This window comes from Heterodontus francisci, chromosome 1, assembly GCF_036365525.1.
Source record: "Heterodontus francisci isolate sHetFra1 chromosome 1, sHetFra1.hap1, whole genome shotgun sequence".
Lineage (NCBI taxonomy): Eukaryota > Metazoa > Chordata > Chondrichthyes > Heterodontiformes > Heterodontidae > Heterodontus > Heterodontus francisci.
Window position 1 is genome coordinate 109168304 of NC_090371.1, and position 25431 is coordinate 109193734.

The 25431-nt window shown below is 42.8% G+C and overlaps 1 protein-coding gene across 5 annotated transcripts in view; it reads right to left on the reverse strand.

The window, feature by feature from the left end:
* Window positions 1-526: 526 nt before the first annotated feature.
* LOC137371536 (small glutamine-rich tetratricopeptide repeat-containing protein beta-like) overlaps window positions 527-25431 on the reverse strand; it is a 58984-nt gene continuing 34079 nt past the window's right edge. For 3 of the 5 annotated variants that reach the window (XM_068034314.1, XM_068034344.1, XM_068034304.1), the window contains 6 exons: window positions 25196-25258; window positions 17560-17597; window positions 17387-17470; window positions 16653-16752; window positions 8691-8811; window positions 527-7274 (listed from right to left, as the gene is read on the reverse strand). In XM_068034314.1, the coding sequence (XP_067890415.1) occupies window positions 8713-8811; window positions 16653-16752; window positions 17387-17470; window positions 17560-17597; window positions 25196-25258 (384 nt within the window). In that variant the 3' untranslated portion in view covers window positions 527-7274; window positions 8691-8712. The remainder of the gene's footprint in view (window positions 7275-8690; window positions 8812-16652; window positions 16753-17386; window positions 17471-17559; window positions 17598-25195; window positions 25259-25431) is intronic. The other 2 variants (XM_068034335.1, XM_068034324.1) reach the window with 1 other exon arrangement.

The window sequence follows — 25431 nt, forward strand, 5'->3', positions numbered from 1 at the left end:
TAAATAGTTATTTTGATTGATTGTGCAATGAACTCTACGATATCCACTGATCACAGAAGGCCTCAAGCTACTGGCTGATACCATATGTTCCAATATAAATGTGAGCAGGTTATTAAATGTTTACTGAACACAAAATTCTCCTGGAGAACAGACAGCCATTCTTTCTCTTTTTCATCCCTTCCTCACCCCCGCAGTTGTTAATTATTGCATTGCTCAATATACAACTGTTCTAGGGGGAAAAAAAACTGTCAACCCAGGCAAGTACCTTTGATGGAGCTCCAGGATAGAACTACATAGGCACCATCAGAATGTGAACAATATCTTAAAAGATTATTTGTGATGGGTTTCCTAATGTAGAATGTGGAGAATTTTTTAGTTGAAGAATACAACATTTACCAATAACTCCCCCTTTCTTCCCCACCCCACCAAAAAAGTTATTTAAAAAGTACAAGCAGCTTTCTTAATCATTTAAGTGGAAATATAGAAAATGTTGAAAATAATTTTAATATACAAATTACAGTGTAGGAAGCCAGGCAAATTTAAAGTGGGTGAACATTTTAATTGACATAAAAATATAGGCATATCAAAGATCATATATACCTGATATGTCCACAACAAAAACATCGGAGAAAAACAGATCATGATATAGGTTGTTTTTCAATGAAAGTGCTTTACAATGCCCCATTCTAGTGAATTTACAACATACAAACTTTTTTCTTGCTCACTAAAGAAATATCTCAATCACTTACAACAAAGCATATGGGAAGGTAACATTTCCCTATCCTACAACTTGTCAAGTGCAGAAAGTTACCACCTTGTACAGTAACCAGTTGAGGTGCACTAAACACAATTAGCTCGTTTAAAATGTTAGTGGTATAGTGCGTACTTTAGTTAATTACTACATCACCTAGAAACTTTGAGCACTGGAACGACAGAAGGGTGGAATGCATTGCAGTGCTGGATAGGTAAGTGGATTAGATGCAGTAACCAAAAGTAATCTTAAAAACTCATGGAACAAAAAAAACATTTAGAACATAGTGTCCAGCTAGGTGTTCAGGCTCTTATGAACAGTTTACGTTGACGCACATTAAATATTTTATACTGCAGGTTTCATGTCTAATTGTAGAGTTTTTCTTTTAATATTTGATATAGTTGGATCTTTTCTAGTCAATCAAACACAAGACATGAAATGGTAGAGGAATGTTAGGAATCTAAACTCCAGTTATGACTATTGCCAGAGCTACAGGTAATGTGTAAACTGATAAAAGATATCCTGTTTGCAGTCTTGACATAGTTTTATAACTAGACACCAACCCCTAACACTTTTAGTTTTGGTTGCAGCAGCTTGGACAGAAGCAGAGGTACGGAGCGAACTTACAGCTGGGAGGTCAATTTCAGTGTAAGTTAAAAGTTAATTCCCTTTTGTTTTCGGAGGACCAGGGGACTGCTGGGTAAGTGAAAACTATATCTTTGGGCGGTGGCTGTACCAGAGACACTACACATGCAGTGTCTCCCACCCACCCTCCTCCTCTAACCAAAAAAAAAGGACTCTGGTGTGTTGATAAGGTAAGCTTTTTATTTAAAAAGTTCTGTCCGTCGGATTGCTAAGCTAACAAGTTTTGACTTTTTTTTTGGGTTTTTCAGTAGATTTGTTGGGAATTTAGAATAGTGGGAATGGAGGTTAAGGCAGTTGTATGTTCCTCCTGCAGAATGTGGGAGGCAAGGGTCGCCAAGAGTGTCCCTGCTGACTGCATCTGCGGGAAGTGCACCCAACTCCAGCTCCTCGAGAACCGCGTTAGGGAACTGGAGCTGGATGAACTTCGGATCATTCGGGAGGCGGAGGGGGTTATTGAGAGGAGTTATGGGGAGGTAGTCACACCTCAGGTAAAAGAAGTAGGTAGATGGGTTACCGTCAGGGGAAGGAGAGGGAACCAGCAGGCAGTGCAGGGATCCCCTGTGGCCATTTCCCTCAACAACAGGTATACCGTTTTGGATACTGTTGCGGGGAACGACTTACCAGGGCTAAGCAATGGGGTACAGGTATCTGGCACAGAGTCTGTCCCTGTTGCTGAGAAGGGAAGGGAGAAGAGGAGCAGAGCATTAGTCATTGGGGACTCCATAGTTAGGGGAACAGATAGGAGGTTCTTTGGGAACGAGAGAGACTCACGGTTGGTGTGTTGCCTCCCAGGTGCCAGGGTTCGTGATGTCTCGGATCGTGTTTTTGGGATCCTTAAGGGGGAGGGGAGCAGCCCCAAGTCATGGTCCACATAGGCACCAACGACATAGGTAGAAAGAGAGATGGGGATTTAAGACAGAAATTCAGGGAGCTAGGGTGGAAGCTTAGAGTGAGAACAAACAGAGTTGTTATCTCTGGGTTGTTGCCCGTGCCACGTGATAGCGAAGCGAGGACTAGGGAGAGAGAGGAGTTGAACACGTGGCTGCAGGGATGGTGTAGGAGGGAGGGTTTTGGTTTCCTGGATAATTGGGGCTCTTTCTGGGGTAGGGGGGACCTCTACAAACAGGATGGTCTTCACCTGAACCAGAGGGGTACTAATATCCTGGGGGGAGATTTGCTAGTGCTCTTCGGGGGGGTTTAAACTAATTCATCAGGGGAATGGGAACCTAAATTGTAGTTCCAGTGTACAGGATGTTGAGAGTAGTGAGGTCAGGGATAAGGTTACAAGGACGCAAGAGGGCACTGGCAAGCAAGAACTTGGTTTAAAGTTTGTCTACTTCAACGCCAGGAGCATCCGGAATAAGGTGGGTGAGCTTGCAGCATGGGTTGGTACCTGGGATCTCGATGTAGTGGCCATTTCGGAGACATGGGTAGAGCAGGGGCAGGAATGGATGTTGCAGGTTCCGGGATTTCGATGTTTCCGTAAGAACAGAGAAGATGGTAAAAGAGGGGGGGGGGGTGTGGCATTGTTATATCAAGGAGAGTATTACAGCAGCAGAAAGGACGTTTGAGGACTCGTCTACTGAGGTAGTATGGGCCGAGGTTAGAAACAGGAGAGGAGAGGTCACCCTGTTGGGAGTCTTCTATAGACCTCCGAATAGTTCCAGAGATGTAGGAGGAAAGGATAGCGAAGATGATTCTCGACAGGGGCGAGAGTAACAGGGTAGTTGTTATGGGGGACTTTAACTTTCCAAATATTGACTGGAAATACTATAGTTCGAGTACTTTAGATAGGTCAGTTTTTGTCCAATGTGTGCAGGAGGGTTTTCTGACACAGTATGTAGACAGGCCAACCAGGGGCGATGCCACATTGGATTTGGTACTGGGTAATGAACCCGGCCAGGTGTTAGATTTAGATGTAGGTGAGCACTTTGGTGATAGTGATCACAATTCGGTTAGGTTTACCTTAGCGATGGGCAGGGACAGGTATATACCGCAGGGCAAGAATTATAGCTGGGGGAAAGGAAATTATGATGCGATTAGGCAAGATTTAGGATGCGTAGGATGGGGAAGGAAACTGCAGGGGATGGGCACAATCGAAATGTGGAGCTTATTCAAGGAGCAGCTACTGCATGTCCTTGATAAGTATGTACCTGTCAGGCAGGGAGGAAGTTGTCGAGCGAGGGAGCCGTGGTTCACTAAAGAAGTTGAAGCGCTTGTCAAAAGGAAGGCGGCGGCTTATGTTAGGATGAGACGTGAAGGCTCAGTTAGAGCGCTTGAGAGTTACAAGCTAGCCAGGAAGGATCTAAAGGGAGAGCTAAGAAGAGCAAGGAGAGGACACGAGAAGTCATTGGCGGATAGGATCAAGGAAAACCCTAAAGGCTTTCTATAGGTATATCAGGAATAAAAGAATGACTAGAGTTAGATTCGGGCCAATCAAGGATAGTAGTGGGAAGTTGTGTGTGGAATCAGAGGAGATAGGGGAAGCGTTAAATGAATATTTTTCGTCAGTATTTACAGTAGAGAAAGAAAATGTTGTCGAGGAGAATACTGAGATTCAGACTACTAGGCGAGATGGGATTGAGGTTCACAAGGAGGAGGTGTTATCAATTTTGGAAAGTGTGAAAATAGATAAGTCCCCTGGGCCAGATGGGATTTATCCTAGGATTCTCTGGGAAGCCAGGGAGGAGATTGCAGAGCCTTTGTCCTTGATCTTTATGTCGTCATTGTCGACAGGAATAGTGCCGGAAGACTGGAGGATAGCAAATGTTGTCCCCTTGTTCAAGAAGGGGAGTAGAGACAGCCCTGGTAATTATAGACCTGTGAGCCTTACTTCGGTTGTGGGTAAAATGTTGGAAAAGGTTATAAGAGACAGGATGTATAATTGTCTTGAAAAGAATAAGTTCATTAGCGATAGTCAGCATGGTTTTCTGAAAGGTAGGTCGTGCCTCACAAACCTTATTGAGTTTTTCGAGAAGGTGACCAAACAGGTGGATGAGGGTAAAGCAGTGGATGTGGTGTATATGGATTTCTGTAAGGCGTTTGATAAGGTTCCCCACGGTAGGCTATTGCAGAAAATACGGAAGTATGGGATTGAAGGTGATTTAGAGCTTTGGATCAGAAATTGGCTAGCTGAAAGAAGACAGAGGGTGGTGGTTGATGGCAAATGTTCATCCTGGAGTTTAGTTACTAGTGGTGTACCGCAAGGATCTGTTTTGGGGCCACTGCTGTTTGTCATTTTTATAAATGACCTGGAAGAGGGTGTAGAAGGGTGGGTTAGTAAATTTGCGAATGACACGAAGGTCGGTGGAGTTGTGGATAGTGCCGAAGGATGTTGTAGGGTACAGAGGGACATAGATAGGCTGCAGAGCTGGGCTGAGAGATGGCAAATGGAGTTTAATGCGGAAAAGTGTGAGGTGATTCACTTTGGAAGAAGCAACAGGAATGCAGAGTACTGGGCTAATGGGAAGATTCTTGGTAGTGTAGATGAACAGAGAGATCTTGGTATCCAGGTACATAAATCCCTGAAAGTTGCTACCCAGGTTAATAGGGCTGTTAAGAAGGCATATGATGTGTTCGCTTTTATTAGTAGGGGGATCGAGTTTCGGAGCCACGAGGTCATGCTGCAGCTGTACAAAACTCTGGTGAGACCACACCTGGAGTATTGGGTGCAGTTCTGGTCACCGCATTATAGGAAGGATGTGGAAGCTTTGGAAAGGGTGCAGAGGAGATTTACTAGGATGTTGCCTGGTATGGAGGGAAGGTCTTACGAGGAAAGGCTGAGGGACTTGAGGTTGTTTTCGCTGGAGAGAAGGAGGAGGAGAGGTGACTTAATAGATAGAGACATATAAGATAATCAGAGGGTTTGATAGGATGGATCGTGAGAGTCTTTTTCCTCGGATGGTGATGGCAAACACGAGGGGACATAGCTTTAAGTTGAGGGGTGATAGATATAGGACAGATGTTAGGGGTAGTTTCTTTACTCAGAGAGTAGTAGGGGCGTGGAACGCCCTGCCTGCAACAGTAGTAGACTCGCCAACTTTAAGGGCATTTAAGTGGTCATTGGATAGACATATGGATGAAAATGGAATAGTGTAGGTCAGATGGTTTCACAAGTCAGCGCAACATCGAGGGCCGAAGGGCCTGTACTGCGCTGTAATATTCTAATTCTAATTTGATATGCTTTGCTTAAAGTTTTGAGTTTGCAGTGCAAGATAAAAATGAAAGTTATTGGTTAACATTATAAAACTGATAATTAAACTGCATTAATCCCTAAATATTGCAACAGTAATGATAAAAGACAAAATAGATTATTGGACTATCAACCAAGCCTGTCTCACATTGATCACCTTAAACAAAGGAGGGAGACAGTCATTAAACTTTTTATTATTAGTTTGTGGGATTTGGGCATCGCTAGCTGTTCCAGCATTTATTGCACATCCCTAATTGCCCTTGAACTAAGTGGCTTGCTAGGCCAACCACAAACACAGATTGGCATTATACATTTATTTTAAAGAATATTTGGTGCAAATCTCTCTCTAATGGCTGTGTTCATATTCTTTTCAAAGGGCATTAGGTAGTTGCTTGAAAAAGAGTAATAAGTGTGGGCAGCTAACAGGAAAGTGGGATTAGGCTATGTGGCCCATGAAGAAAAATATTAGCAAAATCTTGATGGAACAATTTGTGTTTTGGAGCATTTTATGATTCTAAATCTACTAATTCACCCCTGAAGTTCAACACCATCCAGGACAAAACAATCTACATGAACTGCACCCCATCCAGCACCTTAAATATTCACTCCCTCCACGACTGACGCAGTGGCAGCAGTGTGTACCATCTATAAAATGCACTGCAGTAACTCACCAAGGCTCCTTCGACAGCACCTTCCAAACCCGCAACCTCTATCACCTAGAAGGACAAAGGCAGCAGACGCACGAGAACACCATCACCTGCAAGTCCAACTCCAAGCCAGACACCATCCTGACTTGGAATTATATTGCCGTTCCTTCACTGTCAAGAGATCAAAATCCTGGAATGCCTTCCTAACAGCATTGTGGGAGCACCTGCACCAGATGGACTGGAGCAGTTCAAGGCGACAGCTCACCACAACCTTCTCAAGAACAAAACAGGATGGCAACAAATGCTGGCCTTGCCAGCGATGCCTACATCCCATGAAAGAATTAAAAAAAAAATTCCAAATTACACGCTTTCTTTTTAGGGGGAAGTGGCATGGGAGGAATATGGGAATGACAGAAGCAATGTTAATGCAGAACTCAAGGATATTAATAAACATTTTAGCTTATCTCAGCCCTATCCAGGATATTATTTATAGAATGCCCAAGATGTATAGTTAAACATTTGTAGGTATCTCGCCTACATTCAGAATTCACAAAGTGCAAATAAGTTGCAGTAACTAATACATTAATACCATTCATTTTAATTATTTCAGTGGTTGATTTTTATAATTTGGCAATATTTTGTCCAAATGCAATTCTACTAGTGTCATGTTTCAATGAGTGCCATGTTAATCTGTTGCTATAACAATTCATGCTTGGACAATATCAACCCAAGCTTATGAATCCAGATATTCATACTTAGATGACAAAACTGCAAATTCATTCTTCATATCCCTGTATTACTCTACACATACTATAGAAACTAGTTTAATTATATTCTGCAAACATATTACATCCAAACTGTAAAATAAATAATACAATCCTCTTGCAATGGTAAACATTCTCAAATCTTCTGAATCGACTGATAACTATTAAATGCAGCCAGATGCACCCGTTTGTTTTGTGCAAGTTGTGGCATTCGGAACTGATGGATACTTGCTTTTGGCATTCAGCATCATTGGAATTTCTGATATATGTATTCCCTGTTTGAGCAGAAAATGTCATTATGAAACTGCAACTCAAAAATTGGATGGATGTTCTTACATTAATGCAAAATTTTAAATGTAAAATGCAACCTTGGTATGTGTTCATCACCGACTAAACACCTTTAACAGATATCCAGGTCCTTGCAAGCTACAATTATGGGCACATGATGTTCCAATGCACAATCTTTGATGCATGCTCATGGTTTATGAGAACACAGAAAATCTAATTCTGAATCAAAATGTACCCTTTAGTATAGTTTTATTTATTTTGCTACTACAAAAAATGTTGCTTATAGCATGCCTTATTTTCATGCACATGAATTTACACAGCCAATACACCTTTTGTCAAGCATTATCTTACATTTTTGTTCAAATGTTCTTTCTCTCCTTGTTATTTTTTCTCTTCTTCCTCTAAATGTGTAAACTCTTAAAGTTTCATGCCTGCTTGTTGCCCTCCAGTACCTTACCCAAAGTGATCAATATTCACATGAGCCTTGTCGATGAGCATCAGTAGCCTATTAAACAGTTTGCTAATTTCAGCAGGGCAATAGGGTGCGACAAATGAGCACCCCTTCATTCAGGGAAGAGAGAAAAAGATATCCTGCCAGAATTCCCCATATGATAATTTTTAAGCAATCCATGCTAAAATTCCATTTGATTTTTTTTAATCTATGAAAAAATGCTACATATTGAGACTTTGTAAATAAGTAGTTAACGTCATCCTGATACCAAATAAAATTGGGAGTGTGAGAATAAGAAATACTGAAATGTTGTTTCTACAGCTTGTGGAAAATTACCGAGAAGTCATTTCTACACAACATAATGAAATCACTGAAAAAGAGAACTGATAAGGGTATGTAAGTAAAGACCTTGAGACAGTACAGCAGTTAAAAATTGTGCTTAGGCAGAGAAAAGAGAAACAGCAAGAGTTAGAACAAAGGATGTAGTGAATAATAAACTGCCCCACTAAGATAAAGGCTGACAGCTGCAAGTTAAAACACACAATGGAGAGCCAAATAAGGTAAAACAACAAGAGTTAGGGGCTAGAAAGTTAGAGTAGGGGGAGAAGTAAACAGAGGAGGAGACTGTAGCAACTATAGGATAGGTTAGTGTCATAATATGTTATAACCAATAATGTAAACTAAAGGCGTGGAAAAATGGATTTGTATTGTATAAACATGAACTGAATATGTTGATCGGTGTGCCTGCTTGTAGGACACCCGATCTTGCAAGAACGTTAAATAAACTTACTTCTTCAGAGTTTGACTTGGTGTAAATTATCAAGTGGGCTACGTTTCTCACAGGAGGGAGGTCTTGAGCAAGCTTTTATCTCCCTAAAGAAATTTCTCCAGAGGCTTTTTACAACTCAAAGATTGCACGGGTGCTAAATTGGGAAAATCAAAGATGGCTTACCGCCGCATATCATGAGTGATCTTCATTGCTGCCACTGAATGATCGGGTTCGGATCTGGTTCCTTAACTGTTCTATCAGTTCTGGGTTCTCCTCCTGCATCTGCTGTGCAAACTGCTGTCCTCTATACAAAAGAGATAATAAGCAGGGTAGGAAGGAGAATTAGAAACAAACAGTCTCTAATGCAATACAAATAACACGTAGTTGGAGAAAAATGTAAGTGAACCACTTATACTGGTTCCAGTAAAGTTAATAAAAAAAGCTCATTCATGAGCATACAATTTTTTTTGTACATACATAGGTTTGTTTTCAGAAATTTTTGCTGACAGGATTGTAGAACGGTGCTATTAAGAAAATTAAGATGTAAGCTGGTGCCTATAGAAGATATAGATGCTTCTGAGGTTTTCCATAGAAGTAGTCCCTGATTTTAGTCAGGCTGAGATGAAACTAGGAAAGGCAGTTGACATACAATACACACCATTTCTGACACCAAATACATAAGATGTGCAAGGACCTAAACTGGAAAAAAATCTTTTCAAAATTCCTAAAGACAGACATTTGTACTGCAAAGACACTTTCTTCCAAATAACCCTCCAAAATTTCTTCATTGGCAAACATGCATCATAAAACTGTTTTTAAGCCATTCAGATCATTAATTTATGGTCAAATTCAAAAACTTAGAGAGAGGATTTTTAAAAAAAAAATCTTTAATTCATGTAATTAACTCTCTAAAATGTTGAGAAATGCAGTTGATGGTATTACATTACTCCTTCACCAAGTTATACTTAGCAAAAGACAAAAAAATTTGATACCAAGGAGAATATGTGGTTCTGCTGCAACACAGTTAAAATTAGGAAGTTTTGCTCTGAGCTTTGTATTTGGCTTTGTGTTTAAGTATTCAATTTCTAATGTGGATACCCTGCGTTGATGAAATGAAAAAAACTCCAGTCAAAACCTTGTTGTGTTGTTGCAGCCCATAGCCTTTGCTGTATGCACTGAGCCATTACTTTAGCTTGTGGAGTGAAATTGGCTGAAGGCTGGTTTCTATGATGTTGGAGACCTCAGGAGGAGGCCAAGATGGATTGCAAATGCTTCAGCATTGTCTTTTACATTCACGTGCTGGGCTCTGCCATCATTGAGGATAGGGATGTTCATGAAGCCTCCTCCCTCATTAGTTTAATTGTCCACTACCATTCACAATTGGATGTGGCAGGACTGCAGAGCTTTGATCTGATCTGTTAGTTGTGGGATCACTGTGCTCTGCTATACCATGCTGATTAGACTGTTTAGTATGCATATAGGCTATGTTATAGCTTTATCAGGTTGGCACCTCATTTTTAGATACACTTGGTGCTGCTCCTGGCACACTGTCTATACTCCTCATTGAACCAGGGTTGGTCCCTTGGCTTAATGGCAATGGTAGATTGAGGGATATGCCAGGCCATGAGGTGACAGATTATCGTGGGGTACAATTCTGCTGCTACTGATGGTCCACAGTGCCTCATGGATAACCAGGTTTGAACGGCTAGATCTATTCTTAAATCTATCTCATTTAGCATGGTGGTAGTGCCACATAAGATGAAGGGTGTTCTCGCTGTGAAGACGGGACTTGATCTCCACGAGGACTGTGCGGTGGTCACTCCTACCAATACTGTCAGACAAATGCATCTGCAGCTGGTAGATTTGGTGAGAATGCAGTCAAGCAGGTTTCTCCCTTTTGTGGGTTCTCTCACCACTTGCCGCAGGCCAAATCTTGCAGCCTTGTCCTTCAAGAGACGCCCAGCTTAGTCAGTAATGGTACTACCAAACCACTCGATGAACACTGAAGTTCATCTATGCCCTTGCTACCCTTAGTGCTTTTCCCAAGTGGTGTTCAAAATGAATGACCACTGATTCATCAGCTGAGGAAGGAAGGTACATTTCCTTGCCCATGTTTGACCTGATGTCATGAGAATTCATGGGGTCCAGAGTCAATGTTGGGGACTCCCAGGGCCGCTCCCTCCCAATTGTATCACAATGTGCCGCCACCTCTGGTGGGTCTGTCCTGCGAGAGGGACAGGACATACCAGAGGATGGCGAGGAGGAGTCTGGAACATTGGTTGAACGGTATGATTCAATGAGTATGACTATGTCAGGCTGTTGCTTGACTAGTCTGTAAGCCAGTTCTCCCAATTTTGGCTCAAGTCCTCAGACGTTAGTGAGGAGGACTTTTCAAGACTGACTGAGTTGGCTGTGCCTTTGTCATGTTCGGTGCCTAGGTGGTCTGTCCTTTTTTTTAAATTCTTGTTTTTATAGCAGCCTGATACAACTGAATGGCTTGTTAAGCCATTTTAGAGGGCATTGCTGTGGGTCTGGAGTCACATTTAGGCCAGACCAGGGAAGGACTGCAGATTTCGTTCCCTAAAAGGACTTTAGTGAAACATATGGGTTTTTACAACAATCCGGAAGTTTCATGGTCACCATTACCTATAACAGCTTTTCATTCCCGATTTATTTCACTAACTGAAAGCAAATTTCCCAGCTGTTCTGGTGGGATGTGAACACATGTCTCCGGATCATTAGTCTTAGCCTCTGGATTACTTGCCCAGTGATATACAATCAGACGAATTAGGAGCTGGGGTAGGCCTCTTGGCCCCTTAAGCCTGTTCCGCCATTCAGTAAGATCACGGCTGATCTGACTGTAACCTTGGCTCCACATTCTGAAGAAGGGTCACTGATCTGTAACGTTAACTCTGCTTCTCTCTCCACAGATGCTGCCAGACCTGAGTATTTTCAGCATTTCTTGTTTTTATCTCGGCTCCACATTCCCGCCTATCATGATAGGGCGGCGCAGTGGTTAGCACCACAGCCTCACAGCTCCAGCGACCCGGGTTCAATTCTGGGTACTGCCTGTGTGGAGTTTGCAAGTTCTCCCTGTGTCTGCGTGGGTTTTCTCCGGGTGCTCCGGTTTCCTCCCACAAGCCAAAAGACTTGTAGGTTGGTAGGTAAATTGGCCATTAGAAATTGCCCCTAGTACAGGTAGGTGGTAGGGAAATATGGGATTAGTGTAGGATTAGTATAAATGGGTGATTGATGGTCGGCACAGACTCGGTGGGCCGAAGGGCCTGTTTCAGTGCTGTATCTCTTAAAAAACAAGGATAACCTTTCACTCCCTTGCTTGTCAAGAATCTAGCTACTTCTGTCTTAAAAATAATCAAAGACTCTGCTTCCACCACCTTTTGAGCAAGAGAGTTCCAAAGACTCACGACCCTGAGAGAAAAAATATCTCCTCATCTGTGTCTTAAATGGGCGACCCCTTATTTTTAAACAGTGACTCCTAGTTCTGGATTCTCCCACAGGAGGAAACATCTTTTCCACATCCACCCTGACACGACCCCTCAGAACCTTGTATATGTTTCAATCAAGTTGCTCCTTACTAACAATGACTAAATGTTAAAAAGACAAAGTCTAAAGGCATTGTGTCTTAATGCACAGAGCATTCGCAATAAGGTAGATGAATTAACAGCACAAACAGATATAAACGGTTATGATATAGTAGCGATTACGGAGACATGGCTGCAAGGTGACCAAGGATGGGAAATGAACATCCAGGGGTATTCAATATTTAGGAAGGACAGGCAAAAAGGGAAAGGAGGAAATCAATGCAATGGTGAGGAAGGATATTGGCTTGGAAAATCATGATGTGGAATCTGTCGGGGTAAGAAACACCAAGGGGCAGAAAACATTGGTGGGGGTTGTCTGTAGGCCCCCAAACAGTAGTGGAGATGTAAGTGATGGCATTAAACAGGAATTTAGAGATGCATGCAATAAGGGTACAACTGTAATCATGAGTGATTTTAATCCACATATAGATTGGTCAAACCAAATTAGCAATAATACTGTGGAAGAGGATTTCCTGGAGTGTGTACGTGACGGTTTTTTAGACCGATACGTTGAGGAACCAACAAGTGAACAGGCTATCCTAGACTGGGTACTATGCAATGAGAAAGGATTAATTAACAATCTTGTTGTGCGGTGTCCCTTGGGGAGGAGCAACCAATACATAATAGAATTCTTCATTAAGATGGAGAGTGAAGTAGTTGAATCTGAAACTAGGATTCTGAATCTAAATAAAGGAAACTACGAAGGTATGAGGCACAAGTTGGCTATGGTAGATTGGGGAACTTTACTAAAAGGGTTGACGGTGGATAGGCAATGTATAAAGAACGTGTGCATGAATTACAACAATTATTCATTCCTGTCTGGCGCAAAAATAAAACTGGAAAGGTGGCTCAACCGTGGCTTACAAAAGAAATTAGGGATAGTATTAGATCCAAAGTGGAGGCATATAAAATGGCCAGAAAAAGCAGCAAGTCTGAGGACTGGGAGCAGTTTAGAATTCAGCAAAGGAGGACAAAGAGGTTGTTTAAGCGGGGGGGAAATAGAGTATGAGTAAACTTGCGGGGAACATAAAAACTGACTGTAAAAGCTTCTATAAATATGTGAAGAGAGAAAGATTATTGAAGACAAATGTAGGTCCCTTACAGTCAGAAACGGGGAAATTATAATGGGGAAGAAATGGCAGAACAATTAAGCATATACTTTGGATCCCTCACAAAGGAGGACACAAATAACCTCCCAGAAATGTTAGGGAACCAAACCTTTAATGAGAGGGAGGAACTGAAGGAAATCAGTATTAGTAAAAAGAGTGTGTTAGGGAAATTAATGGGGTTAAAGGCTGACAAATCCCCAGGGCCTGATAATCTACATCCCAGAGTACTAAAGGAAGTGGCCCTGGAAATAGTGGATGCATTGGTGGTCATCTTCCAAAATTCTATAGACTCTGGAGAAGTTCCTACAGATTGGAGGGTGGCAAATGTAACCCCACTATTTAAAAAAAAAGAGGGAGAAAAAACGGGGAACTACAGACCAGTTAGCCTTACATCAGTAGTGGGGAAAATGCTAGAGTCCATTATAAAGGATGTGATAGCAGAACACCTGGAATGCATAAACAGGATTGGGCAAAGTCAGCATGGGGTTTACGAAAGGGAAGTTATGCTTAATAAATCTACTGGAGTTTTTTGAGGATATAATGAGAATAGATAAGGGAGAACCAGTGGATATGGTGTAGTTGGATTTTCAGAAGGTTTTTGATAAGGTCCCACATAAGAGGTTAGTTTGCAAAATTAAAGCACATGGGATTGGGGGTAATATACTGGCATGGATTGAGAATTGGTTGACAGACAGGAAACAGAGTAGGAATAAACGGGTCTTTTTCCGGGTGCTAGGCAGTGACTAGTGTGGTACCGCAGGGATCAGTGCTTGGGCCCCAGCTATTCACAATATATATTAATGACTTGGATGAGGGAACTAAATGTAACATTTCCAAGTTTGCAGACGACACAAAGCTGGAGGGAATGTGAGTTGAGGAGGATGCAAAGAGGCTCCAATGTGATTTGGACAAGTTGGGTGAGTGGGCAAATGCATGGCAGATGCAGTATAATGTGGATAATTGAGAGGTTATCCACTTTGGATAAACAGAAAGGCAGACTATCTGAATGGTAATGGATTGGGAAAGGGGGAGGTGCAACGAGACCTGGGTGTTTTTGTACACCAGTCGCTGAAAGCAAGCATTCAGGTGCAGCAAGCAGTTAGGATGATGAATGGTATGTAGGCCTTCATTGCAAGAGGATTTGAGTTCAGGAGCAAGGATGTCTTACTGCGGTTATACAGGGCCTTGGTGAGACCACAGCCAGAGTATTGTGTACAGTTTTGGTCTCCTTATCTGAGGAAGGATGTTCTTGCCATGGAGGGAGTGCAAAGATGATTTACTAGGCTGATTCCTGGGATGGCAGGATTGACGTATTAGGAGAGATTGGGTCGACTCGGCCTATATTCACTAGAGTTTAGAAGAATGAGAGGGGATCTCATAGAAACCTATAAAATTCTAACAGGACTAGACAGGCTAGATGCAGGGAGGATGTTCCTGATATCTGGGGAGTCCCGAACCAGGAGTCACAGTCTCAGGATACGGGGTATGCTATTTAGAACTGAGATGAGGAGAAATCTCTTCACTCAGAGGCTGGTGAACCTGTGAGATTCTCTACCACAGAAGGCAGTGGAGGCCAAGTCATTAAATATATTCAAGGAGATAGATATATTTCTTAATGCCAAAGGGATCAAGGGATATGGGGAGTAAGTGGGAACAGGGTACTGAATTAGACGATCAGCCATGATCTTTTTTGAATGACAGCAGGCCCGAAGGGCCGAATGGCTTATTCCTGCTCCTATTTTCTATGTTTCTATGCAGGTACAAGCTAAAGCTCAGAAATCAGTTTAAGCTAGCTACCTAATTAACTAGCTACAGCTACTCAGAGCTTGTATACCCCTGTTTAAAACTGTAAGAAACCTAACTTGCCTCTTAACTTAAACAGTACTTTCAATTAATTACTAAATGTAAACAAAACAAAAACTAGACTTGACAGATTAATCCTTAAAATCCACTCACTTACCAAACTCCCTTCTTCACACTGTGCCCTCCAGCAACACTCAGTGCACATAACCAATATGTTACTGTATGCACTGTGTATTATGAATTATGAGCCCAGTTCACACTACTGCCAAAGACCAACTTCACCACCTACATTTTCATTGCTCCAGTGAATCACTAAACCGTCTATACCATTTTTTCCATCTATATCATAATGCATATATCATGCCTGCATGTGTTAAAACCTCTGAATTAGGAGCACTTAAGGAACATGCAGGAAGTGTCATTTATTTGCAGGCATCCTCATTTGCAAAATAATCAGTGTATATACAGTAAACTGGATTAGCTAAATATCCTGGCATTGGCTGTACCTCCTGTAGCATTCCTTTTATCTTTTGCTCTCACCTGGGTTATGTCCAATTCTGGAGGTCTGCTGGTGGAATGTGATTTCAGTCCTATTTTCTGTTCCTTGGGTTTTCTAGTTCATTGACATCCTGGGGTCCTTGTCCATTGAAGGAGGGATGTCCTGATTCTGGGAATTGCTATGCTGGCAAATTACATTGCCGTGTGTGAAGTTCCAAGAACCAGCAGGCCACCAGTGCACAAGGGAAGAGGGGAAACCGAGAAATTTTACAAGGAAGCCTCAAGTTCCCAGTGCTGGTACGGTCTCCTGTAACCCCTCGATTCTTTTATATTACTCCTCCTCTGATATTTCCCTGTCATATTAAGTATTAGTCTCTACCTCAATATGGTGAAGGATCCCAAGGTCCAATATCCTTCAGTTTAAGAACGTTCCTCCTCCCTTCCCCCTTGGTTCTTCCACTTTTATGGCTGCTCCTCTCCAAGTGCTGCTCCTCCTTGATCTACAATAATGGTGCCCATCCCTACCCCCCACCTCCTGCTTGAGCCCCAATCTCCCAACTTCTAGTCCCTTATCTTCCATTTCTCCTTTGCTCCCATGATCCCATTTCCCAGTCTCCTTCACTCCCCAAGTCCCCCTTCCCATCTCTTCCTGCCTCTGAATTCGGAGGCCCCCAATTTCAGAGCTCCACTCCAAATGCTGAGACTATCCCACATCAGACTCCATCCTGAATGTCAACAGCCAGACTTCCTGACTGTCTAGGTTCCTACTGTTCTCCACATGGTAGAGGCTCTCTGCGGTGGTTGTTGGGTGATGTCATGGACCCGGGTGCACTGCGGTGGGCAATTTAATGTGATGATCGCCACATAGGTAATCTAGAGGCAGTACCCTGATGATCTATGTCCCATTTCACAAGAGTACTCGTAATTCTAGTACAGATCACAGCTTTTGTGGAATGGAATGTTTTTACCCAGCATCCATAGCAGCACAAGAACCCCTTTTATCATGGGATAGAGTCACGCAAGAATTCAATCCCAGAGATAGTGCGATTTCTCTGTTGCCATGGTTGCTGGGTAAAGAGACTTCCATTACACAAATACCATTCTTTTTCCACCCATTCCCACCTCGCACTTACCTGTGTGTCCATGTTTTCAGTGCAAACTGACTTGGTGCATTGAAGGTTGTCTGTGGTTCGTAATTTGCGAGTGTCCGTGGTTTCAAGGTATGGCTTGTATCTATTATAATGTAAGTTATTTGGGATCGTCAGTAAGTGTCTTTTATTTTTTGCAGGTGTCTTTTTTGGGGGTGTCTTTGTACAGGTTTAACTGTAATATAGTAATATCAGATTTTGCTAGACAGTTCTTTGCTGTAGTTGCAGGAAACACAGGTAAATCCAAGTACATGACCAGTAAACTGATTCGTGACTAAATATCCAACATCAGAAATTCACTGATCAAATACAAAACCCCACGAGCGCTTGTATGAATGTATTTTAAGAGATGCAAAACTGTCGTTAGGCAGTCATTGATGATGCTTTGTTGGTTGCATTGGTTAAACAGCACAAATTAGGTCATTATGTATCAATCCTGTGCAATTACATTTAAAAATATAAATTGGAACGCCATTAAACACTTTCAATTTGGGGGTTCTTGACATTCACAAACTACCTGAGCTATACTTCAATAGTTTATATTATTGGAGTTGCTAGATTAAAATACTATCTGTAATTCACCTACAGAAATATTTTACCTGATAGTAAATTCTCAGCAATAGCAAACATGAAAACTCAGTATTCTGTACTAAAATAATTTGGGGAAAAATATTTACCGAACTGCATGTTGTTAAAGGTTATGAGATACAAATACGTACGCTTGTATAAGGCTGCCCATATCTGTCAGACCTCCTACACCTGCTGCAGGACCACTAATCGCATTAGACATCATTCCGGACATTCTGTTTGCAATACAAATACCAAAAAAAAAATTCAGTTAAAAAGGTTTGTCTTAAGGTAGTTTATAAAAATGAAAAATGTGACAACTTACAGTTGTTGTAACTGGGGATTCTGCATCAAACTTGCAGCCTAGCAAAAAAAATTAGTTAGTAAAATAAGCAGCAATCTTCAAGTACAAATCTTTTTTTAGAATGCACAATAAATTCAATCTTTTTTGGCATCTAATTTCTGCTAATTAGAAATCTCCCTTGTTATTGCGCATTAAAGAAAGTTTGGGGAAGAAAAAAAACTTCTCTTCATCTCTGCCACTAATTTCACTGTCTTGTTTTTACACTCTCTTTCCTCTCTAACTCTTACCTGGTTTGTAATTAACTCTCATATTCTCTCATTTTGAAAATCATCCTTTCTGTATGTCTCCCACTCTCTTTTTTGTTCTATGTCTTCTATAACTGAGCCGTATTATTTTCTCTAGATTACTTTATTCCACTGGTAAGTTGTTCTGAGTGAGAAACACTGGGCTACAAAGCTGGGGAGTGAAATTCATCTTGGAATCTTTCAAGATCAAAACTGCAATCTTAAAAATTAAATTACACTGAATTTGACATCAGAGTTTATCCAATTCCTAAAACAGCAGCCCTCTGAGCAATTATGTACACTAATTTAGATGTCATGTCTAGTCTTGCTCTTAATCAGGGCCCAATGAAATTATAAAATCTGAGGTCAGCTGTTCATTTTGTCTGCCTTTAGACTGCTAAGAAAAGTTGGCTTTAAGTTGCATGTATGAGCCTTGTTGATCTCTTATTTTCCTGTCCGTGCCAAATAACAGAGCCTTACCATATTTCTTTCTACTTTCCTAACTTTTATTGCACTTTAATAAGTTACCCATGTGATTCCTTGTTATCTTAAGAGTCACCGCAACAAGATTATGCACTATATTTTAGCTGTTTCAAAATATAGTTGCAGTACCAGCAATCCTTTCAAACATTTTTTTTAAATTCTTTCATAGGATGTGGGTGTCACTGGCAAGGCCAGCAATTGTTGCCCATCCCTAACTGCCCTTGACAACTGAGTGGTTTGCTAGGTCATTTCAGAGGTCAGTTAAGCATTGTTGTGGACCTGGAATCGCATGTAGGCCAGACCAGGTAAGGAAGGACGATTTCCTTCCCGAAAGGACATTGATGAACCAGTGGGGATTTTACAACAATTGATGATAGTTTCATGACTAGCTTTTAATTCTGGATTTATTAATTGAATTTAAATTTCACCAGATGCCATGTGGGATTTGAACCTGTCCCCCCAGGGCATTAGCCTGAGCCTCTGGATTACTAGTCCAGTGACATTATCACTCCACCACCGTCCAGAACCGCTGCCTATACCTGGTGGACAAGAGCAGACTGGGAGAAAATATAGTTTTGAAATCACTCGCTTTGTGGGAAATGTGACCACCTGGAAAGGAGAACTTCCATATCATGGGAGCTATCAAGACTCCAAATGGACATCGCTGTCTTCAGTGTGACCCACCTTCCTGAAGAGGGGCAGCTGAAGGAACAAGCAGGGACAGACACCTTCTACTGGAAAGGAAAGGCTGACAGCGACACTTGTGTCCATGGAGTTGGCTTTGCCATCCAGAATAGGATTTTGTATGCAATGCCAGAATTCCCCAACTGCATAAATGAAAGACTCATGGGACTTTACCTACAGCTCAGCCGTAACCAATATGCCACTGTCATCAGCGCCTATGCCCCGAACCTCGACTCCGAAGACGATAAGGAAAAATTCTACTCCGATCTTGATAAAGTCCTCACTGCCATCCCAAAAGAAGAAATGATCATCCTTCTGGGAGACTTTAATGCCAGGGTTGGCGGTGACTCCAAAGTCTGCAGTGGAGGCATTAGAAAAAAAATGGGGTTGGAAAAGTCAATGCAAATGGTGTCCTCCTGCTGACAAAGTGTGTTCAGCGTGGTCTCATTATAACAAATGCCCTCTTCCACCGAAGGTCAAATATAAAACCACATGGAGTCACTCCAGATCAAAGCGTTGGCACCTCCTGGATTATGTCATTGTTCAGGTCAAAGATTTAAGTGATGTCAGTATCGCTCAATCCATGTAGGGGACTGACATGTGGACAGATCACCGACTTGTTCTTTCGGTGATGAACATCCATCTAGCACCAACACATCGCGAGGCCCAAACGTCCAAGAGGAAGATGATCAATATCTCAGCCCAACTGTAGAGAGGAATTCCAACCAATCTGGAAAATCTTCACACATTCAACTCAGTTTCAAAAGTGTGATCAAATCAAATCTAAATTCTTGTGTTCAGTGACACCAAGATTGGTTCGACAAAAATGATTCTCAAATGACGATGCCATCCATAAATGCTGAAAAGAACATTTTGAACAACTCTTCAACCATGAATCCATAGTGGTAGCTGATACCCTCCAGGCTATCCCCCGGTGTCCTGTGGTAGAATCTATGGGTGAATAGCCATCGATAGGAGAACTGCAACAAGCAATCAAACAGATAAACAACAACAAAGCGCAAGACCCCAATGAGGTCTTCAAAGCCAGTGGACTTTTGTTCATACCAAGTCTTGAAGCACTCATCCTACGGATATGGGAAAAAGAACTCCCCCCACCCCGACTTCAGGAATGCGACAATTGTACCTATCTTCAAGAAGGGAGACAAATCATGCTGTGGAAATTATTAAGGTATTTTCCTCTTGTCCATAGCAGGGAAAATCCTGACATGCATTCTCATGAATTGCCTACTTCCTGTGGTAGAGGAAATCCTCACAGAGACTGTGTGGCTTTAGGCTTTCCAGAGGAACCTCTAACATGGTCTCTGTTGCCAGACAAATCCAAGAAAAATGTCGAGATCAGGAACTCTTCATTGCATTCATTGACTTGCCAAAGCATTTGCCTCAGTAAATCACGAGGCTATGTGGATTGTGCTTCAGTCCTAGAGAGATACAGCATCGAAACAGGCCCTTTGGCCCACCGAGTCTGTGCCGACCATCAACCACCCATTTATACTAATCCCACATTAATTCCACATTCCAACCTTCCCTCAATTCTCCTACCACCTACCTACACTAGGGGCAATTTACCTATCAACCATTGGTGAACCAGATTGGTTTTTACAACGATTGATGATACTTTCATGACTAGCTTTTAATTCCAGATTTTTTATTAATTGAATTTAAATTCCACCAGGAATTAGCTGTGGGAGGAAACCGGAGCACCCGGCAGAAACCCACGCGGTCACAGGGAGAACTTGCAAACTCTGCACAGACAGTACCCAGAACCGAACCCGGGTCGCTGGAGCTGTGAGGCTGCGGTGCTAACCACTGCCCCACCCCTTGATTTGGATGTCCAAGAAACTTCATCAAAATCCTGAAATTGCTTCATGACGACATGACTACAACTGTCTTGAGTGAGTGATCTGAAACAGATGCCTTCCGAATTCCGACAGGGGTCAAGCAAGGCTGTGTGATAGGTCGATTGTGAATAGCATGGGGGCTGATGGTGGCTATTCACCTCATCAAAAACCAACTGCCCTCTGGTGTCAGTTTTAAATACCATCTAAATGGAAAGCTCTTTAATTTTGGTCGCCTCCATGCCAAAGCTAACCTGACCACCATATATACAGGAGCTACTGTTTGTGCATAATTGCAGTGTCGTTGCCCACTCTACATCAGATTTGCAAGCCACACTCGATCTATTCAATTCTGCATTCACGAAACTTGTCCTGTCCTTGAATGTCGCCAAAACAAAACTCATCAACCCACACCTGATCAGCCAAATATTCCACATACCATACATGTTGAAAGACAGACTCTGGAATATGTTGAACACTTCTCATACTTTGGCAGTTATCTCTCTCAAAAGGCCACCATTGATGAGAAGATCCAACATAGGATCAGTTGTGCCAGCTCAGCCTTCTACAAACTATGGCAGTGGGTGTTTGACAACAGAGACCTCCGTAAGTCACCAAAAGTCCTAGTGTACAGAGCAGTTGTTGTCACCACACTCCTGCACTGCAGCGAGACCTGAACTGTTTATCAGTGACACATCGGAGTGCTAGAGAAATTCCATCAGCAATGCCTCCGCCCCATCCTCTGGACTCAATGGGAGGATTGTCGAACAAATGCTAGTGTCCTTTTTGAAGCCAGCTCCACAATAAAGGCCAGCTTGGCTCTACCATTGAAACCCGACCCAACCCCAACGTGGCCCGAGTCCTTCCATTTTTCCTGCGCCCAACCCGACCATCAATGAACCTAGCTTCCGTTTTTCACTTTGTTGCTTATCTGCACAAGCTTAAAATAACAAAACCATATTTCAAGTCCAAAAAGTACATTAACAGTGGAGCCACATACGGGAGGTGGTGAGAGAGCATGTCTGACCTGAACCCGACACGTTGTCGTGTTCAGGTCGGGTAGCCGGCCTTTACTCCACAAGCATTCAGACAAAACCCCTGCAAAATCAACTCCGATGGACTGGCTGCTGTGTCCACATAGCACAAAATCGTCTTCCCCATCATGTCTTGTTCTCACAACTCTCAAATGGCCAACGTTCCGGGGAGGACATGGAAAACACTTCAAAGATACGCTGAAGCTCTCCTTGAAGCACGGATGCATTGACCTTAACAACTGGTAGGAGCTTGCTACCAATCATTCAGAATGGCGACAATTTGTCCATAAAGATGCATCACGCTTTGAGTCCCAACGCCTTAACGATGAGGAGCAGCAACAGCAGAGGAGCAAAGAAAAGAAAGAAAATCTTGCACTCTGAAATCCACTACCTCATGTGACCAAAGATCGACTGGCCGAAAAATGGCGACCCAGAGTAGATGCCATCCTCAAATCGAGGGACAGCCAACAATAGGTTTTAGCTGTTTCAAAATATTAGTTGCAGTCCCAGCAATCCTTCTTTCAAACATTGTCCAGAACTGCTTCCTATACTCGGTGGACATGAGTAGCCTGGGAGAAAATACAGTTTTGAAATCACTCCTTTGTGGGATTTGCTTACTACCTTTTGGCAGTGGTGTAGTTAAAACTGTGAACTTGGCAGAGATGGGGATAAAATCTGCATCCCACCACTCTTGTGGCACCATGTCATGATGATGTCATGTACTGTACTGTTGCATTCAAACAGGTATAATTAGTCAAATAAGTATTTGTGTATAGTACTCTAGACCCTTAAAAGGGTCCCCTGACTATTGTCATTCTCCTGGTCAGCCTTCCATTCTCCGCTCTCCATAAACTTCAACTCATCCAAAACTCTACTGCCTGTATCCTATCCCATACCAAGTCGCACTCACCCACCACTCTTGTCCTCGGGTGATCTACATTGAATCCTCATCCCCCAAAGCCTCCAAGTTAAAATTATCATCCCAGTGTTTAAATCTTTTCATGGCCTTGTCTCTTCCTGGGTTGATTTTCAATCTGGGGTTGGGAACCCGATGCACAGATCATTTCCGGGTCCCGATCCCGTGCCAGCATCAGTGACATGATGATATTTTCAAATGCAAAGCCCCTAATTAGCCTGGAGCCGAGTTCATTGCCAATTAGAGGTGCCAAGAGTGGCCTGGAAGTGGGACCTAGTAATGGAGGGCAATTTTAAAAGACAAATGGCAGCCATGACTCGATGTGCCATTGTCTGAAGGTATGGAGCAGCAGGGAGCTCAGAGGGCCAGCGCTAGCCTGGGCAGACATTCCCGGGCAGCCCGCTTTTCAGATGCCTCCTTTGAGGTTTTGACGGACAGAGTTTCCAAAAGGAGGGATGTGCTCTTCCCTCAGTCTGGAAGAAGAAATCCTCCAAGAGAAAACAAAAGGGCATGGATGGAGGTGGCCATAGAGATTAGTAACCAGGGAGTTACAAGAAGGACGTGGGTGCAGTGCAGAAAGCGCTTCAATGATCTGGTAAGTTCTGGAAAGGTGAGTGGCAAGCGACACGTGGGTGACAGGTCGCCAACCCTGAATAAAGCAGCACACACACGAGCTGAGCAGTCTGAGTGCCAATAGTTCTCCTTAACATTTTCAGATCAAGAGGCCAGTTGCATGGCTGAGACATCAGCAAATCTTACATGGGGCACAAGTGAACAGGGGACATCACTGAGGAGCGCAACTTGGGTGAGGAAAGGCAGTCTTTCTATAGCATGGACCAGTGTCGCTGATGGCGCAGAGATGCTTGAGTGGATGCCAGCTGTGTCCCACACGATGGCCCCATTCAGCAAGCAAAGGCACCATGAAAGGGCTGAGGCAGTCGAAGAGGCTGATAAGGGGCCCACCTCAGGGGGCACTGGCATCATTCTTCACCTCCTCTACTGAGGAATCATCCATGCAGCCGTGTCCTATGACAGAGGCAGCCCCTGCAATGATGCAGGAACAGCGGCCTGTTGAGGAGCTAACACGGGCACCCCCACGACGAGGACTGAAGCCACAGGCATCTCAGCTGCAAGCAGAGACAAGGGAGCAGGCTGCTTCCACCTCATCCTCAGCCACAGGGAGAAAATCCCATAGAAGCAGATGGGAAAGGAAGGCGCCACGTCGTTAGATGCACTTTATGGGTCACGATGTTTTCTCAGTTTGCATGTCCATTGAATTCTCCTTTATTATACTGCTCAATTATGCCCACAAGCAGACTTGTCAGGATAGCCTGATCCCATCTCAACTCCCTCACCTACCGCTCATTGGTTCACCAGGTCTTCCTCTGCCCACCTCTGATGCCCAAGTGATTGCCAGCAGCCTCAAGTCCCTCTCAAGAATCCAACCACTCACTGTTCACAAATACAAGCCTCTTAGCATCAGCGATGTCAACTCTGTGCCACTGGTTGAGCAGCTGAGTTTATCTCCCGTCTCTCTCAACTGTTGACCATTAGCACTCATGGCTCCCCACTGTGTTCATGACAGCTGCTTCCTAATGTGTCCCAGAGACCCTCTGTTTTTCCCGTGCCTCTGCATTGAGATCTAAAACTGTTGCTCCAATGACTGTTAATGAGCTCCACAATAAGTTCAATTATCTGTTTTGGAGGCCTGTGGGTTGCAGGCACCCCCAGACCTTTGAAAATCACAATGCATTTTGGAGCTGTCGGGATCCAGTGATGCCCGAGATCGCTATTTTCAAAGCACGCCAGCACCTGACCTTGCCCACACAAGCTTTTGAAAATCCAGCACCCCACCCCACCAATCTCTGTAACCTGCTCTAGCTCTACAACCCTGCCCCAGAACTTTCCACTCCTCCAACTCTAGCCTCCTGTGCATTCTTCACTCCCCTTACCTCAGAACTGGAGACTTTGTTTCCAATCATCTAGGCCCTTCAGGCTTTAACTCCTTCCCTCAATATTTCCATCTCCCACCTCCTTCTGCTCCTTTAACATCCTGCTAAAAACCCACCCAATTAATTGCACTTTTGGTCATCCCTAATATTTCCTTCTTTGGCCCAACATCCATTTTGTCTGAGTGCCTTGGGGCTTTTTACGACATTTAAGGTGATATATAAACGTAAGTAATTGTTGCTAATCCACCTCCCCCAAGGGTGAAGAAACACCTGAGTAAAGAGGAATAAGGAGAAGGGAACAAGTCAAACCTTCCCTCTTATTTTTCCTTTACAAACCAAGCAAATCTTCAAAGCCACTTAATGTTATCGTTCGAAATAGATCCACAAATCCTGCTGCATAGTTTGCTATAGGTTTATTTTAGAGCGCTCTTACTTTAATCATACTTACCATACTTACAAAACTTGGATTATTCAGTAAACTTGCCAAATCAAATCCCAAACCAGCACCTGTCTGCAAATACAGAAATCACTTAAAATCATGTCTTTACAATTAACCATTATAAGTTAAATGAACTATAATGATTAAATTCTAGACAATGTCAAAAATAGAAAAATTTGCCAAGCAAATGGTGTGATGGCATGTTTGGTTTCTACAGCTGTACTTAATGTTGAATTGCATATTAG